The sequence below is a fragment of the Platichthys flesus genome, chromosome 5, assembly GCF_949316205.1.
Source record: "Platichthys flesus chromosome 5, fPlaFle2.1, whole genome shotgun sequence".
Classification (NCBI taxonomy): domain Eukaryota; kingdom Metazoa; phylum Chordata; class Actinopteri; order Pleuronectiformes; family Pleuronectidae; genus Platichthys; species Platichthys flesus.
The window spans coordinates 1,100,486-1,116,200 of record NC_084949.1 but is presented as its reverse complement, the minus strand read 5'-3'; the positions used below and the strand labels follow the sequence as shown (position 1 = coordinate 1,116,200).

Genomic DNA, 15,715 nt, shown 5'->3' with positions numbered 1-15,715 from the left:
TTATGAGGAGCACTTTTCTATTATACATCAACCTAACACACTGCCGGCACAGTCTCCGAAGGCATTGTGGGGTTCAGTATCTTGCTCCATGCACTTCAGCATATGGAATGGGGAAACAGGGATCAAATCGCCAACCTTCTCGTTGACGGCCCACTCTACCTCCGGAGTAGAAAACACAGACAAAGATGTCTAGAGAGTTTGTGGTGACGAGGGCAGACCTTGATGTTGAGGTGCTGAGGTTTGCTGCTGTCTCAGCAGAGAAGCTCCTGCAGTGTTGTGCATGTGTAAAAGGCAAACTGCAGAGAAAGTCTGCACCAATGCTGTATCGTTCCTCTGCAGGACATGTCTGAGAACGGCTATAGATTTCATAGTGTGGCTGAGGTTTCCTGACTAAACTTTTATTATGTTTTCATACAGTGTATGTCATCTATTTCAGAGGTCTTTTAACTATTAGAAACAATCTTCAGACCAAAAAACATTCGTAACTTTTCAAAATGAAAGCTTCGTAATTCTGCTCTGTATAAAGCATCATAGCAAAAAACCCACTTCTGGTTTTACATTGCAGGGCAATTTCAGCAGTAGAACTATGTATTTGGCTGCTATGAAGGAGATCAGCCCCTGCAACTCCTGCCAGTGTCAGTTAGATATGGTGAAATAAAAATCAACTTTCAAATAATCTGGTGACGATTTTTGATTCATGGTTTGACCCAGGCAGTTACCGACTGCTGTAGTTAAATCCAATAACATAGAAGAGGACATGTACAACTTGGTCTCCAGACTGAAGGCACACTCACACCTCTACTGACTACAAGGCACTGTTTGACTATGTATTCAAATTCATCTGACAATTTGTAATGCATGCCAAGTATGAAACCGAGAAGATGAACAATCCACGAGATATGTGTTCCTCATGAAAACAGACAGACAGATAGACATTTGTGGAATTAGTTGATAGATGTACCTCTCAGAGATAGGCTCGCAGCCCTGCCAAGTATCGTCTCAGTTAAAGAAACAAAAGAGCATGTGTTTGATGGACCAGCGAATGAGGTCCCTTTTTGAGCAGAAGGATGAGATTAACTCCACTCCATCTTCAAACTTGTTGTCTATTTCCTATGGCCTGAATCATAGAAGCTTTCCTTCTAAGTTTGGTTTGAACTTATAACAGGTCAAATAAAAGAGTTGACCGACTTCTCTTTGTGCTGTCTTAACAGTGTCAGTGGGGTTTGAATACGAGTCCTGCCTCGACCTCATCCTGTGGGAGAAAAGAACAGCCACTTTACAAGGCTATGAGTTGGATGCTTCCAACATGGGAGGATGGACGCTGGACAAACAACACATTCTGGATGTACAAAATGGTAGGTGTCACAACAAAACACCACTTGTGTTCTGTTAAACTGCAGCTACTTGTTCACATACTCTTATATAAGTGACAGTGTTGGATGAGTGTTGAGATCAATGTCAAACACTTATTTATGTGAGAAACCGTGTGAGAAACCCCTACTGCCCTCTCTTTTAACACAGCTGGACATTTTGTGTTCATCATTTTTTCTTCAATGCTTGACCCACCCCCACCTCCTCACACACACACATATGTTTTCCAAGAAGGCAAGTATTTGGATGTCAGTGGAGAGTGCAGTACAGCATGAGTGAAACCATCCTGGCTCAGCCTATGTTGATCAATCAACATTGACTAATGGAGAGCAAGATGAAAGAGACAGGAGGAGATTATAGAGGGAAACAGAAGAGGGATATAGAGGTAGGTAGGTAGATAATCTCCTGAAATTATGATGATGTATGAGAACAAAATACTAGTTAATCAGCGTGAGTCCATGTGAGAATACAAAAGGAGATTATCTAGAGGATTCAAGTGGGCAAATTGATGATGTGTATCTCACACATCAGAAAACACAAAATATATAAATAAATAAATTGCAGGATGTAGCAGGGGAAGATAACTTTTGATGACAAGGGCCGATGCAGGTGTCATGTCTTTTTACAACTGCCTTATGCATGTTGCACCACCCAGAGATAATTATACTGTAGTGAATACTTCTGACATAATCTCCTGCTGTGTTCTTTATTTGTGAAAGGCAAACTCTGAACCCCATTGTTCTGATATTTTCGAGGGGTTCAAGTCTGCAAAAAGGTTTTTTTCTGAAATGGAGTTTAAGCGCTCTTAGCAACATGGTTTGAAGAGTTTGAAAATCTATCATATTCACAGCTAAAAGTGCAAGAGAAAGTTTGCTTCAGAACTGTTACCCAGAAACTTGCACCATGTAAACGAAATAGGTCTATCATTGGTCATTCCATTTCAAATCCTCCTCGAAAAGTTTAGATTCTTGATTAAATTTGTCCCACTCATTTGGTCATATGAGAAACCTGTATGTGGCTTAGATTGCAAGTAGGGGATACATGAGCTAAAGTTTGAACTTCTTGGGTTTACCTGGTAAATTTGACTGCACAGCATAAATACATGTGTGAACACAGAAGTAGCTTTAGTGCCCTGGTGGGGAGTCACTGCACTGAGCTAAGAGGATAAGGGCAGTGCACATAATAATCCTTGTATGGGTTTTACCATTCTCAGGCAAAGGGTTGACAAGTGTTATGGCTCTCCAGAGGCAATTCAAGCTTCTGTCTGAAACAGATTGGATGACTTCCCAAAGCTCAAAAAAGAGATTGTCAGAGGCTCCAACAACTTGTAGATCTGCTCCTAGACATTGAAGTGGCATAGCATGATGATACTTGCCAGGTCTAAGCTTTCTTGACACAGCAAGGTGAATTAATGAGATTGTAAGAAATTTCCTCAAAACATCCAAGAGAACTGTGTTGTGCAATAGTAGGAGTAGAATTGACGTTGGCTAATTATTAATAATCATGAAATATGATTATTAAAATAACAATTATTTCTTAAAAATAATCAAAAAATGATAAAGCTATTAATTACGAATAGTAACACATTTAATTAGAAATGATACGGTTATCCATTAATAATAGTTAAAATAATTAATGAAAACAATAAAATTATCAATTAAGAATAATACAAATCTGTAATCATTGCTTATTGTCGCGGGGCACCACCCTGGTTACAGGGACCAACAATTCAATCTTTAAATATCAGTCTCAATGATATAGGTTATATTAATAATCTCAATATTTAGTATTAATGATTATATAATAAACAATGAAGGGTTTTAAGTTCGAACACAGGCTATAGTAATCCAGCTGTATACACATACATATGCACAAATAATCACAGAAATACAAATACTTTAATTACAAAAGTATTTATTAAAAAGGGGAAATAAAGTTAATGTTATTTCAATGATTCTTCATTTAACAAACTCCAATATTTCAAAGATGGTAACAACAGCAGCAGCACTTATCACAATTGTCACACATGTAATACGGAGTATCTATGTGTGTGTGTGTGGTCGTGTGTGTCTGCCTGTCTGTGTGTGTGTGTAAGAAAGAGAAAGGGGAGTGGCTATGGCGTAATGACGTGGTGACGTCCTCTGGCCGAATTCAAGGTGATGTTACATTCACGTACTTCCAAGATGGAGGTTACCTTAGTGACGCCACGTTGCGAAAAGCAAAATGGCTGCTGGTCACTGACCTTAACAAAGGGGATCTTTAAGACAAAGAGATTTCTTATCTCGTGGTTTTGACGCCGAATGGCGTCGAGATGTATAAATGCTCGTTAAATCTAGATTTCTCCATGTAACATGAAATGTATAAATGTAGGTCGGGACGTGTGTAAAAACAGGTTTAGGAGGAGAGAGAGAGAGAGAGAGAGAGAGAGAGAGAGAGAGAGAGAGAGAGAGAGAGAGAGAGAGAGAGAGAGAGAGAGAGAGAGAGAGAGAGAGAGAGAGAGAGAGAGAGAGAGAGAGAGAGAGAGAGAGAGAGAGAGAGAGAGAGAGAGAGAGAGAGAGAGAGAGAGAGAGAGAGAGAGAGAGAGAGAGAGAAACATCGTCAGAGACAACTACTAGCAAAGCAGGCAGTCCAGTTACGTGAGATTTATCTTTTAACAGATGTAAATCTCCGCACAATATCTCTGACGGTAACACGCAAAAAGGAAGCGCCGGCTCTGTACCGCGCTCTTCCCAAAAACACAGTAAACAAAGAAACCGGATGTGTCGTCTCGGCCCGCCGTGTAGCACGGCTAAAAACAGATCAGCGATCTACAAACAAACATACAATCAAACAAATGACACGCTAAGTATTTAAACTAGTCTCTGCCCAGACAATAAAGCCTCTTACTGTGACCTCCGCTGTTGCTTGCGCGTGGGGCGCGGATTTCCCGGAAGTCCAGTGAATCTGTCGTTAAACCTCAGGATGCGTGCGAACGGGCGGATTCCTGGAAAACAAATCAGTGTCCTGGTCTCTTAAGCGGTGCTCCGGTGGGTCTCGTGGTTGCAACGGAGGTCAGCGCTGGACCGAAAAAGAGCGAAGTCTCTTGCTCTTGGAACGGGATTCGGCTTCGTCTCTTCTGCAGGGATGAGCAGCGGTTGACGCAGCTGTGGATTTGGAAAGAAAGTCTCTGAGCTCGGCCAGCGAGCGAGTGAGTTCCTGTGCACGGCCTTTTCAAGTTAAAAACAAAAATAGTCTCTATCAAAGTAAGATCAGACTTAAGATAAAAGAAAATGAAAGAAATGAAAGAAAATAACTCTGGTTGCCCCCTTTAGCAACTAAATCATCTGGAAAGACCCGGAGGGGTCTGTTGACGTCTTCAGAGCAGGGAAAATGGCAGCGATCATTGATGTCTCAGTGGTTTTATTCTACCTGAGAGGTTTCTGCCTCCTTGAGGTGCTGGTCATAGGATGATGCTGGCTTTAAGCCAATTGAGTGTCAGAGTTGGACCTCAGTGGGCGGGGCTTGGAACTCAGCGGGGGTCCTGAAGGCTCTTCAGGACATTTCCCAACCACCAGGGGGAGATTCTCAGGCCTGCTGGAGAATGTTTTCCCTCCAAAAGTTTTACGACCCTTTGTCCTCACCGTCGGCTCCAGTGTCTGGTGTTCAGCCTCTGGACTGTGGCCCAACATTCCCCCTTTTGGTCTGGAGATTGGGTTGTGACCCCGGTTTCCAGGGCAAGGTAGGTCAAGAGTCCAGTTATAATCCATGACAGGGAATCCTTGAGTGGAGTTGAAGCAGTGAAAGTTAGTTCATTATGAGGCAGAGAGGCATAATTGTCTTTGAGGCATGAGTCTAAACAGAGAGAGGTAATTGTCTGGGCAGACAGGCTAAATAACATATATTCTAAAACACGGCACACATTTTCAATTTCACATAATGCTTATCAGCAGTTATTGTTACAATACCAAATGAATTTCGGTGAAGAGTGAAATGAAAGAAAAGGAAACAGAAGGAAATTCTGAGTATGTGCTGGTGTCTGAGGTAAACATGTGTTATCTTGTCAAACCACCACATTTAGAACGGCGAATCACGTTCGGTTGTTCGCTAATCGGTAAATTAAGGATGAATCCTACTCCTAGGTTCTGCAGATCTACCGATATAGGAAATTGCACTGCCAAGAGTAAATTGCCAAGTTTACCCGGGACGGCTGCACAACCGTAGTGGTAGAGAACTTCAAGATTCACTCAACGAGGTCTAAGAAGGTTCACTACCTGAACATACGTTATACAATTTACTGACAGATGGTCTAAGACATGCAACTATTGATGATGTGAGTGGTTTGAGTGGTCTCTCTGTTTGGAGTTGGGATTTCTCCCCCCCTTTTCAGATGTGGAGGGGAGAGGGAGTTTTGTTTAGTTTTGCACATGGGGATCAGTGTCTGGTCTTTTAGGAGAGCTTGGAGGAACAGGTGGCACAATGTCTCTCTGTTTCAGCCACACTTCTCCGCATTAACTCCTGTCCCAGAATGCATCCCATGTTTTGGGTTTCGGTCACCATATCTATACTCCTGGTACTGATATGGTTTCCATTGGCTAAAAATAACTTCTCTGTTGAGAGGTATTCATATAATGAGATCTAAACCGATTGTGGGATTTTTGTTCTTGCTCCGCCAGGCATGCTGCTAGCATGACTCTGAGCGCATCAACATGTTCTTGGGCTTGTCGCGTGGCCCTCTGTTTGCAGAGGAGTGCCAGGTGACCCAGAACATAGGATAAACTCAATTTCGGACCAGTGGTGTTGTTGAGGTGTATGGTCAGTTCTTCAATCCTTGGATCGCATTAACTTAAATCATAATCCCTCAACTAACTCACTTCATCACTTGGAAAAATTGATCAGACTGGCGACTGTCCCTGACAGGTCGTCTGGCCTTGAGGGAGCCCTCGCCCCAGGGTGGTCCATGCTACTCATCTTCTGAGTGCGAAAGCACCTGGTGGGCTGCTCAAGCTTGCTTAGGTAAAAGCGGATAAAAACTTAATTATAGCATCACTATAAAATTCTTCAGACTGGCGACTGTCCCCGACAGGTCGTCTGGCCTTGAGGGAGCCCTCGCCCCAGGGTGGTCCATGCTACTCATCTTCTGATTGCGAATCGCACCTGGTGGGCTGCTCAAGCTTGCTTAGGTTAAAGCGAATAAAACTTAATAAACACTACACAAGATGCACAGGTGAGCCTCACTCTGTGTCTATATAGTAGCGCTATGTAGGATAGCTCGATGGCTCAATCCTTTAGACCTAGTTGGTTAACAACTAGTCTACTCGTAACTAGTCTCTCAAATCTAGTTAGTCTCTTTGAAATTCAAAGCATGCAGAAATTCTCCAATAAAAAAAAATTACTAAACTACTGAAACGTAGTCAGCAACCAACCATAGTGATACACAACGTCTGTTTAGCAAAGGGGATAAAGAATAACGAAAATTCAAAGAGAAATACATTTCCATAATTGTTTTCCTCTTAAGAAAATTAATTATAATTATCGTGCATTGAGATGACACAACCACTAATATGCAATAAGCATCCAACAACGGATACACAAGGCAATAGTATACCTGCTTGGCACAGGTGCAAAGGGATTACAAATAAAAATTTCAGAGAGAAATACATTTCCGAATTATGTTTCTCTTTAGGAAATTACTTATAATTATTGTGCATCGCGAATACACAACCACCGATTACACTCTGCAGCCAATCACAGATACGCAAGGCACGAGTATACCTGTGTTGCAAAGGTTCAGGGGAATTTAGAAATTAAAAAAAAATTCTTTCTTTGACAATGAATCTGGATCATTGTACACAGTATTATGATACAGCTGGAGTTATATAGCCTCACACGGGGCACCATTTATGTTGTGCAATAGTAGGAGTAGAATTGACGTTGGCTAATTATTAATAATCATGAAATATGATTATTAAAATAACAATTATTTCTTAAAAATAATCAAAAAATGATAAAGCTATTAATTACGAATAGTAACACATTTAATTAGAAATGATACGGTTATCCATTAATAATAGTTAAAATAATTAATGAAAACAATAAAATTATCAATTAAGAATAATACAAATCTGTAATCATTGCTTATTGTCGCGGGGCACCACCCTGGTTACAGGGACCAACAATTCAATCTTTAAATATCAGTCTCAATGATATAGGTTATATTAATAATCTCAATATTTAGTATTAATGATTATATAATAAACAATGAAGGGTTTTAAGTTCGAACACAGGCTATAGTAATCCAGCTGTATACACATACATATGCACAAATAATCACAGAAATACAAATACTTTAATTACAAAAGTATTTATTAAAAAGGGGAAATAAAGTTAATGTTATTTCAATGATTCTTCATTTAACAAACTCCAATATTTCAAAGATGGTAACAACAGCAGCAGCACTTATCACAATTGTCACACATGTAATACGGAGTATCTATGTGTGTGTGTGTGGTCGTGTGTGTCTGCCTGTCTGTGTGTGTGTGTAAGAAAGAGAAAGGGGAGTGGCTATGGCGTAATGACGTGGTGACGTCCTCTGGCCGAATTCAAGGTGATGTTACATTCACGTACTTCCAAGATGGAGGTTACCTTAGTGACGCCACGTTGCGAAAAGCAAAATGGCTGCTGGTCACTGACCTTAACAAAGGGGATCTTTAAGACAAAGAGATTTCTTATCTCGTGGTTTTGACGCCGAATGGCGTCGAGATGTATAAATGCTCGTTAAATCTAGATTTCTCCATGTAACATGAAATGTATAAATGTAGGTCGGGACGTGTGTAAAAACAGGTTTAGGAGGAGAGAGAGAGAGAGAGAGAGAGAGAGAGAGAGAGAGAGAGAGAGAGAGAGAGAGAGAGAGAGAGAGAGAGAGAGAGAGAGAGAGAGAGAGAGAGAGAGAGAGAGAGAGAGAGAGAGAGAGAGAGAGAGAGAGAGAGAGAGAGAGAGAGAGAGAGAGAGAGAGAGAGAGAGAGAGAGAGAGAGAAACATCGTCAGAGACAACTACTAGCAAAGCAGGCAGTCCAGTTACGTGAGATTTATCTTTTAACAGATGTAAATCTCCGCACAATATCTCTGACGGTAACACGCAAAAAGGAAGCGCCGGCTCTGTACCGCGCTCTTCCCAAAAACACAGTAAACAAAGAAACCGGATGTGTCGTCTCGGCCCGCCCGTGTAGCACGGCTAAAAACAGATCAGCGATCTACAAACAAACATACAATCAAACAAATGACACGCTAAGTATTTAAACTAGTCTCTGCCCAGACAATAAAGCCTCTTACTGTGACCTCCGCGGTGTTGCTTGCGCGTGGGGCGCGGATTTCCCGGAAGTCCAGTGAATCTGTCGTTAAACCTCAGGATGCGTGCGAACGGGCGGATTCCTGGAAAACAAATCAGTGTCCTGGTCTCTTAAGCGGTGCTCCGGTGGGTCTCGTGGTTGCAACGGAGGTCAGCGCTGGACCGAAAAGAGCGAAGTCTCTTGCTCTTGGAACGGGATTCGGCTTCGTCTCTTCTGCAGGGATGAGCAGCGGTTGACGCAGCTGTGGATTTGGAAAGAAAGTCTCTGAGCTCGGCCAGCGAGCGAGTGAGTTCCTGTGCACGGCCTTTTCAAGTTAAAAACAAAAATAGTCTCTATCAAAGTAAGATCAGACTTAAGATAAAAGAAAATGAAAGAAATGAAAGAAAATAACTCTGGTTGCCCCCTTTAGCAACTAAATCATCTGGAAAGACCCGGAGGGGTCTGTTGACGTCTTCAGAGCAGGGAAAATGGCAGCGATCATTGATGTCTCAGTGGTTTTATTCTACCTGAGAGGTTCTGCCTCCTTGAGGTGCTGGTCATAGGATGATGCTGGCTTTAAGCCAATTGAGTGTCAGAGTTGGACCTCAGTGGGCGGGGCTTGGAACTCAGCGGGGGTCCTGAAGGCTCTTCAGGACATTTCCCAACCACCAGGGGGAGATTCTCAGGCCTGCTGGAGAATGTTTTCCCTCCAAAAGTTTTACGACCCTTTGTCCTCACCGTCGGCTCCAGTGTCTGGTGTTCAGCCTCTGGACTGTGGCCCAACAACTGCATAGCTGTGGTTTCATTAAAGAGGCGCCATCCCGCTCCTTATCTCACTTTCTCTCTGTTTGTGGACAATGTATAGATCTCTATACAGAAATAAGGAATGATACTAGCCTAGCATTCCCTACTTCCACCTCAGCTATATCGGAAAGTGATGGGTCTTGATCATTGGGAAATCTAAACCACCTGTATAAGTCACCAAGACTGAAGAAGGAAACCCCTCTTTGCATATATTTATCGTTCTCCCTGGCTGTTTTGCCTTGAATCGCTCGTGCCTCATGGAGAAAAAGGTGAGAACCCGACTCTCTAGAAGAGCAGAGTGGCTCAAACGCAGTAACTAAAGGATGATATGATAATTGAATGGCAGCTGTATTTTCTCTCTGCTGCCTGTCTGTGCTCCTATCGCTCATCTTCATATCTTCCCTCCACTAGGTATATTGTACAGAGGTAATGGTGAGAACATTTTCATCTCCCAGCAGCCCCCTGTCATCAGCAGCATCATGGGTAAGTACAGATCAAAATGATGATTTCAATCACGAAAATGTGATTTCTTGATTGTTGGTCATTAACCTTGACTTGCGTGAGTGATTTCAGGGAGCCATAGTAATCTGTTGGTCACCCAGAACATAACATTTTCCAGGGCAATGTGCTTTTTTTTTGCTGGTGTCAACAAAACCCTAAACATTAAGAAAGGTCCTTTATTTAATTAGAACCTTTCCAATATTAAACCGTGATGAGTTCTTGTGAAATCATTACTGACTTAATGACAGAATTGAAGATTGAATGTGTTTGGAGACAGAATTATTGGTTCTAGTGGCCTCAGAGGAACTTCAACTGTTGTGCTTTTTTTTATTAAATTTTAATGTCTATTTTCTAATCTGCTGCAGTCCTTGGCACCACTAAATCATATTGCTCTGACCCATGGTGTCACTGCCCATTTGTTTTTAACTGAAAGTGTAATAATGTAACACCCATAACGTTGTTCAACAACCTGGTCTGATAAAACTATAATGGAATGAGTCTTCGAAATAGCCTGTCTCTCATGTGGAGCAGAAACCAATGAAGCAATGGGTAAAAAATATATTTTTACATCCTTTTCTAGGAAATGGTCGTCGACGCAGCATCTCCTGCCCCAGCTGTAATGGGCAGGCGGAGGGCAACAAGCTCCTGGCACCTCTTGCTCTGGCCTGTGGGGCAGATGGCAGTATCTTTGTTGGAGACTTCAACTACATCAGGAGGATCTTCCCGTCTGGGAATGTTACAAGTGTCATGGAGCTAAGGTAAGAGAGCAAAAGGAGGGAGGATGGTTGGTGATGGTGGTACTAGAATTTAATTTGAGCTCATGCTCTTACAGAGCAGGGACCATGTTAAGCTGAGGTCAGTCTCCCTGCTGACAAATTTCTACAGGTCCAGCACTTGTGGGAAAAAGGGGAAAATAGACAACAATTGTTCTGAGTTTGTGGATTTAGTCCCAATTATTGTCATTTGGGGATCCATATCTAAACATTCTACAGATTGACATGTTGTCAGACCTAGACATCCTATTTTGATCTTTCTGCTCTAGTAGCCCAGAGACAGAAAAACATATATAAAGTAGTGAAAAGTCGCCTTGCCATTTAGTCTTATGCATTTGAATTAATTGCTCCGCCTAAGTTCTCTTGCCATCATTCCTTAATGCACTCAACTGTTCAGCTCGACTCATGTGTCTTGGAGGGCATTTAAGCAGTACTTGAAAGTGTAAAGGTAGAGTAGGAGAAACGCATTGCCAGCTTGGGCATTGTACCACTACTGTTATAAACATATGAATAAAAGATAAAAGATAAAGTAGCTTTATTGTCAATTTCTTACATTTTTAAGACATACAAGGAATCGATACGACGTCTCCCACTCTCCCACAGTGAAACATATAAAGTGCACAGGCAAAACAGATAACACAAGACATTTCCTAATACTAAGTAAACATACAGATTTTTTAGTACAGCAGCAAAAGGTTCTCTAAAGTGTAAACGTAGTGATTAAAGTGATAAAAGTGCAAAAAGTACAAGAGACAGTTTGTTACAGAGTCCTGAGTGTTTTGTCTTTTTTTGGGGGGGGGGGGGGTTAAGCTTCCTGTCAGACTGGAGGATATGGCTGGTGAGAGTTAGGGGAGATAATTTAGCTTCCTGACAGCTTGGTGTATGAAACTACTTCTGAGTCTGGTGGTGTGGCAACGGAGGCTCCTACACCTTCTTCCAGAGGGTAGGAGGCTGAACAGACCGTGTGCGGGGTGGCTGGTGTCACTCACAATCGAGGTAGCTTTCCGGGTGAGGCGGGTGGTGTAAGTGTCTTGCAAGGAAGGGAGTGGGGCACCAATGATCTTACCGGCTGTGTTTACTGTGCAATGCAGTTTTTTCCTGCTGTGTGCAGTGCAGCTACTGCCCCACACAGTGATGCAGCTGGACAGGATGCTTTCAATGGTGCCCCGGTAGAATGTTTTAAGGATAGGTATGGGGGTTCTCAATCTCTTGAGTTTGCGAAGGAATTAGAGGCGCCGCTGGGCTTTCTTCTCCAGTGATGCAGAGTTGGTGGCCTAGGAGAGGTCCTCACTGATGTGCACCCCCAGGAATTTGGTGCTGCTCACTCGCTCCACAGCAACACCATCGATAGTCAGTGGTAGGTGCTCAGTGTTGATTTTCCTGAAGTCAACCACAATCTCCTTTGTCTTGCTGACATTCAGCAGGAGGTTGTTGTTTCTGCTTCAGGTGGTCAAAAGGTGGACCTCCTTCCTGTAGTGGGTCTCATCGTTCTTGGTGATGAGACTCACCAGAGTTGTGTTGTCCGCAAACTTCACTATGTGATTGGTGCTGTAGGTTGATGTGCAGTCGTGAGTCAGCAGGGTGAAGAGCAGGGGACTGAGCACACAGCCTTGTGGGGCCCCTGTGCTGAGTGTGATGCTGCTCAAGGTGTTGTTGCCAAAACCGTACTGCTTGTGGCCTCTCACTGAGGAAGTCCAGAATCCAATTGCAAAGGGAGGTGTTGGGCCCCAGCTGGTTCAGTTTACAGATGAGTTGTTGTGGGATTATAGTGTTAAACGCTGAACTAAAGTCTATGAAAAGCATTCTCACATGTGAGTCCGCGTTTTCCAGGTGGGTGAGGGCTGGGCGGAGAGCAGAGCAGATTGCTTCCTCTGTGGAACGTTTGGCCCCGATATGCAAACTGAAAGGGGTCCAGGGTGGGGGGGAGGATGGACTCGATGTGAGACATGAATAGCCGTTCAAAGCACTTCATAACGATGGGGGTCAGTGCCACAGGGCGATAGTCATTGAAGCAGGATGGAGCCGGTTTGTTTGGCACAGGTATAATGATGGAGGTCTTGAAATGCGATGGAACAGCAGCCTGACTCAGAGAAGTGTTGAAGATATCCGTGAAGATGTCCTTAAGCTCCTCTGCACATGGCCTGGAATGTTGTCTGGGCCTGTTGCTTTCCGGGGGTTGATAGTGGAGAGTGACGAGGGCTCTGTCCGCCTGATAGCATGTTAGCTGCTCAAGATGTACAGCGGAGTCTGGGATGTTGTCATTAAGCCATGTTTCAGTGAAAACAAGCACACAGCAGTTACTCACTGTCCGATTCGCTGACCTCAGCAGTCGTATATGATCCATTTTATTGTCCAAGGATCGTGAGTTAGCCATGGATGGTCTGGCTGGGCAAGTTGGGTTAGCCGCTAGCCTAGCTCGGATACCTCCGCGCTTGCCCCTCTTCTGCTTCCTCGCACACCGTTTCCAACATCTCTTTATCGGGGCTGTAGTCGAAATCGGGCTCGATGTAATCAAGGGCTGGCGAAGTAATCCAAGCTCCTTGTAGGTTGTCTCTGTTGTAGTATCCAACCCGTTGTTAATCTTGCAGATGTCTAACAGAGCCTGTTTACTGTACTTGTAATCCGACGCAGACAGACGAGACGAACACGGAAAACTTCCAGACAAACACTTATTAAATAAACAAAACACCGCTTTGTCGGGAGCATGAGTGGTCGCTGCGTCTACACGCCCGGCCATCTTGTCCGAGATACTTAGACCTTACTCAGTGTTAAAGATAAGAAAAACATGACATTTAAAGTCTGCTTTCAAAACATACTAACATGCTTCTGGCCGACTTTATAGTGCTAATTTCTTAAAAGTTCCAAACGGTCTGAAAACTATTCCCTGTTGACTCCAATGAGCTATAATTCCATTTCCAAACTTCTAATTATTCCTTTGTTTCTCTGTTTCCAAGTAAGGGTTCTTTTTGTTGTAATGTCTATCAAGCATCAATGTCGACTAACTCTTGTTTCTTCTGTTTTCTATCCTTGCTTGCTTGCTTGCTCTGTGTTAAAGAAATAAAGACTTCAGACATAGGTAAGAATGACTAATCACTGTGCATTGTATGTTGCTTGTTCACCAGTTTTGTCTGTGCATATTCCATCTTTCAATAAAAACAATCATTGTTCCTAATTCCAAGCAGCTTTTAGACCTTAGCAGTAGGTTGCAGAGTATCAAGGAGACCTTAATATTAAATTGTTTGTATCCTAATTAATATAGGTCTATTAATACTGTTGTTAGTTTACAACATTCCACAGTTAGCTAGACTTAACATAATGTGAATACCAATTAGATGTTATACTAAAGACATTAAGTGTTGCAGAGATATTTATAGAAGTTAGCATGCTAACTAGATAGTCTTGGCCTATCCAATTTCATAATTCCACTTTGTACCTCAACAGTGAGTTAATGTGGTGTCCTGTCTGCCCTCAGTCAAACATGAGAAGATGATGAAGCATCACTACCCAGAAAACATATTCTTACCTCTTATTAGACTAGTTAAAAAATGTCTAAACAACAATAGATGGAGCTCTTGGCACATGTAGGGGAAATTCTTCCTGAATGTTGGGAATTGCAAATTATCTAGAGAACCCAATGTGATGAATCGAATCTCTTTACTTCATGCACTATAAAGAGTAGACCCACATAGTTGTTCTCTGCTAGACTTTGAGATTGTCTTGGTATTACATACCTCAGGAAATAAGAATACTTTGAATCAACTGTTCTGTCAAGACTGTATTGACGTCATCTTCTACCCTTCATAGAGATATGCCAATGCCATTTCTGCTCGCCGTATGTGCTTGCTCCCTCGATGATATGTTGTTTCCATTCCTCTCTGAAAGAATGTTTATCTGAGGATCAGTTTTGATTACATCAGTTTGGCTGTTGGCAATAATAGGGTCAGTGAGTATAATTGGAATACAACAACTGCATTGATCTCTCATAAATCTTTTTCATACAAAGAGGCAGCTCTCATTCATCAGCAGACACCACCATTATTCACAGAGTCCTTTCTATAAAGTTATCTTAGAAAAGTCTAATTTAGCTCACTGTATGGTGTCAGTCATACGACATGCCCCTATGGACAAGTTTAGAGCAGCAGATGGGGAAGACTTGGATTTTGACCACGTCCTTTATCCTTTGATACCCTTCTGGCTTGCTGAACAGTTTTGCTCAACTGGAGGGACTCTGTCCTGCCCACTCACATCCAGTAGTTGACAGATTAATGACATACTTAAACCTTGACAAAAAAATCATATACATGAAATAACGTCCCAAATTCATTCCTGACTCTAAATATATGAATATTAAGAAAAGCTTAATTACATTTCACATAGTCCATTTATTCACTCTCAGTTGTTAGTGTTGCAGGTAGATGTAGTATAGTATAGATAGTTTGTACAGTTTACTGGCAGTGACTTTTGAGAGCTTGTTCTGTTATTCATTTTGATAGTTTAAATACAGAACACACACATCATTTGTAATACTCTGATTGTACTAATAGTACTCAGGGACCCTCTGTGCAATTATGGCCCCATTATGGCCCCTTACAATGCCCAGCACGGTCAGTGATAGACACAGTTTTAACAGGAACTTCTCTTTGACAGATGCTTGTACTTCATTCTTAAAGACGTTTACATACACATGAATGTTCCCAACTTTTTTTTCCACACAACATTTTCTTTATGTTGACCCCATGACGTCAAGGTGCTCAGCAAAATCAATCAATCAATCACATTTTATTTGTATAGCCCATATTCACACAATCAAAATTCGTCTCATAGGACTTTAACATGATGTGACATCCTCTGTCCCTAACCATCAGCAAGAATAAGGAAAAACTACTAAAACCCTTTTACAGGGTAAAATACGTAGAAACCTCAGAGAGAGCCACATGTGAGAGATCCCTCTCCCAGGACGGA

The 15,715-nt window shown here is 42.2% G+C and overlaps 1 protein-coding gene across 5 annotated transcripts in view; it reads left to right on the top strand.

The window, feature by feature from the left end:
* tenm3 (teneurin transmembrane protein 3) overlaps positions 1-15,715 on the top strand; it is a 198,728-nt gene that overhangs the window by 155,040 nt on the left and 27,973 nt on the right. For 3 of the 5 annotated variants that reach the window (XM_062387318.1, XM_062387316.1, XM_062387321.1), the window contains 4 exons: positions 1,212-1,355; positions 9,891-9,962; positions 10,561-10,738; positions 13,809-13,829. In XM_062387318.1, coding sequence (XP_062243302.1) covers positions 1,212-1,355; positions 9,891-9,962; positions 10,561-10,738; positions 13,809-13,829 — 415 coding nt within the window. The remainder of the gene's footprint in view (positions 1-1,211; positions 1,356-9,890; positions 9,963-10,560; positions 10,739-13,808; positions 13,830-15,715) is intronic. The other 2 variants (XM_062387320.1, XM_062387317.1) reach the window with 1 other exon arrangement.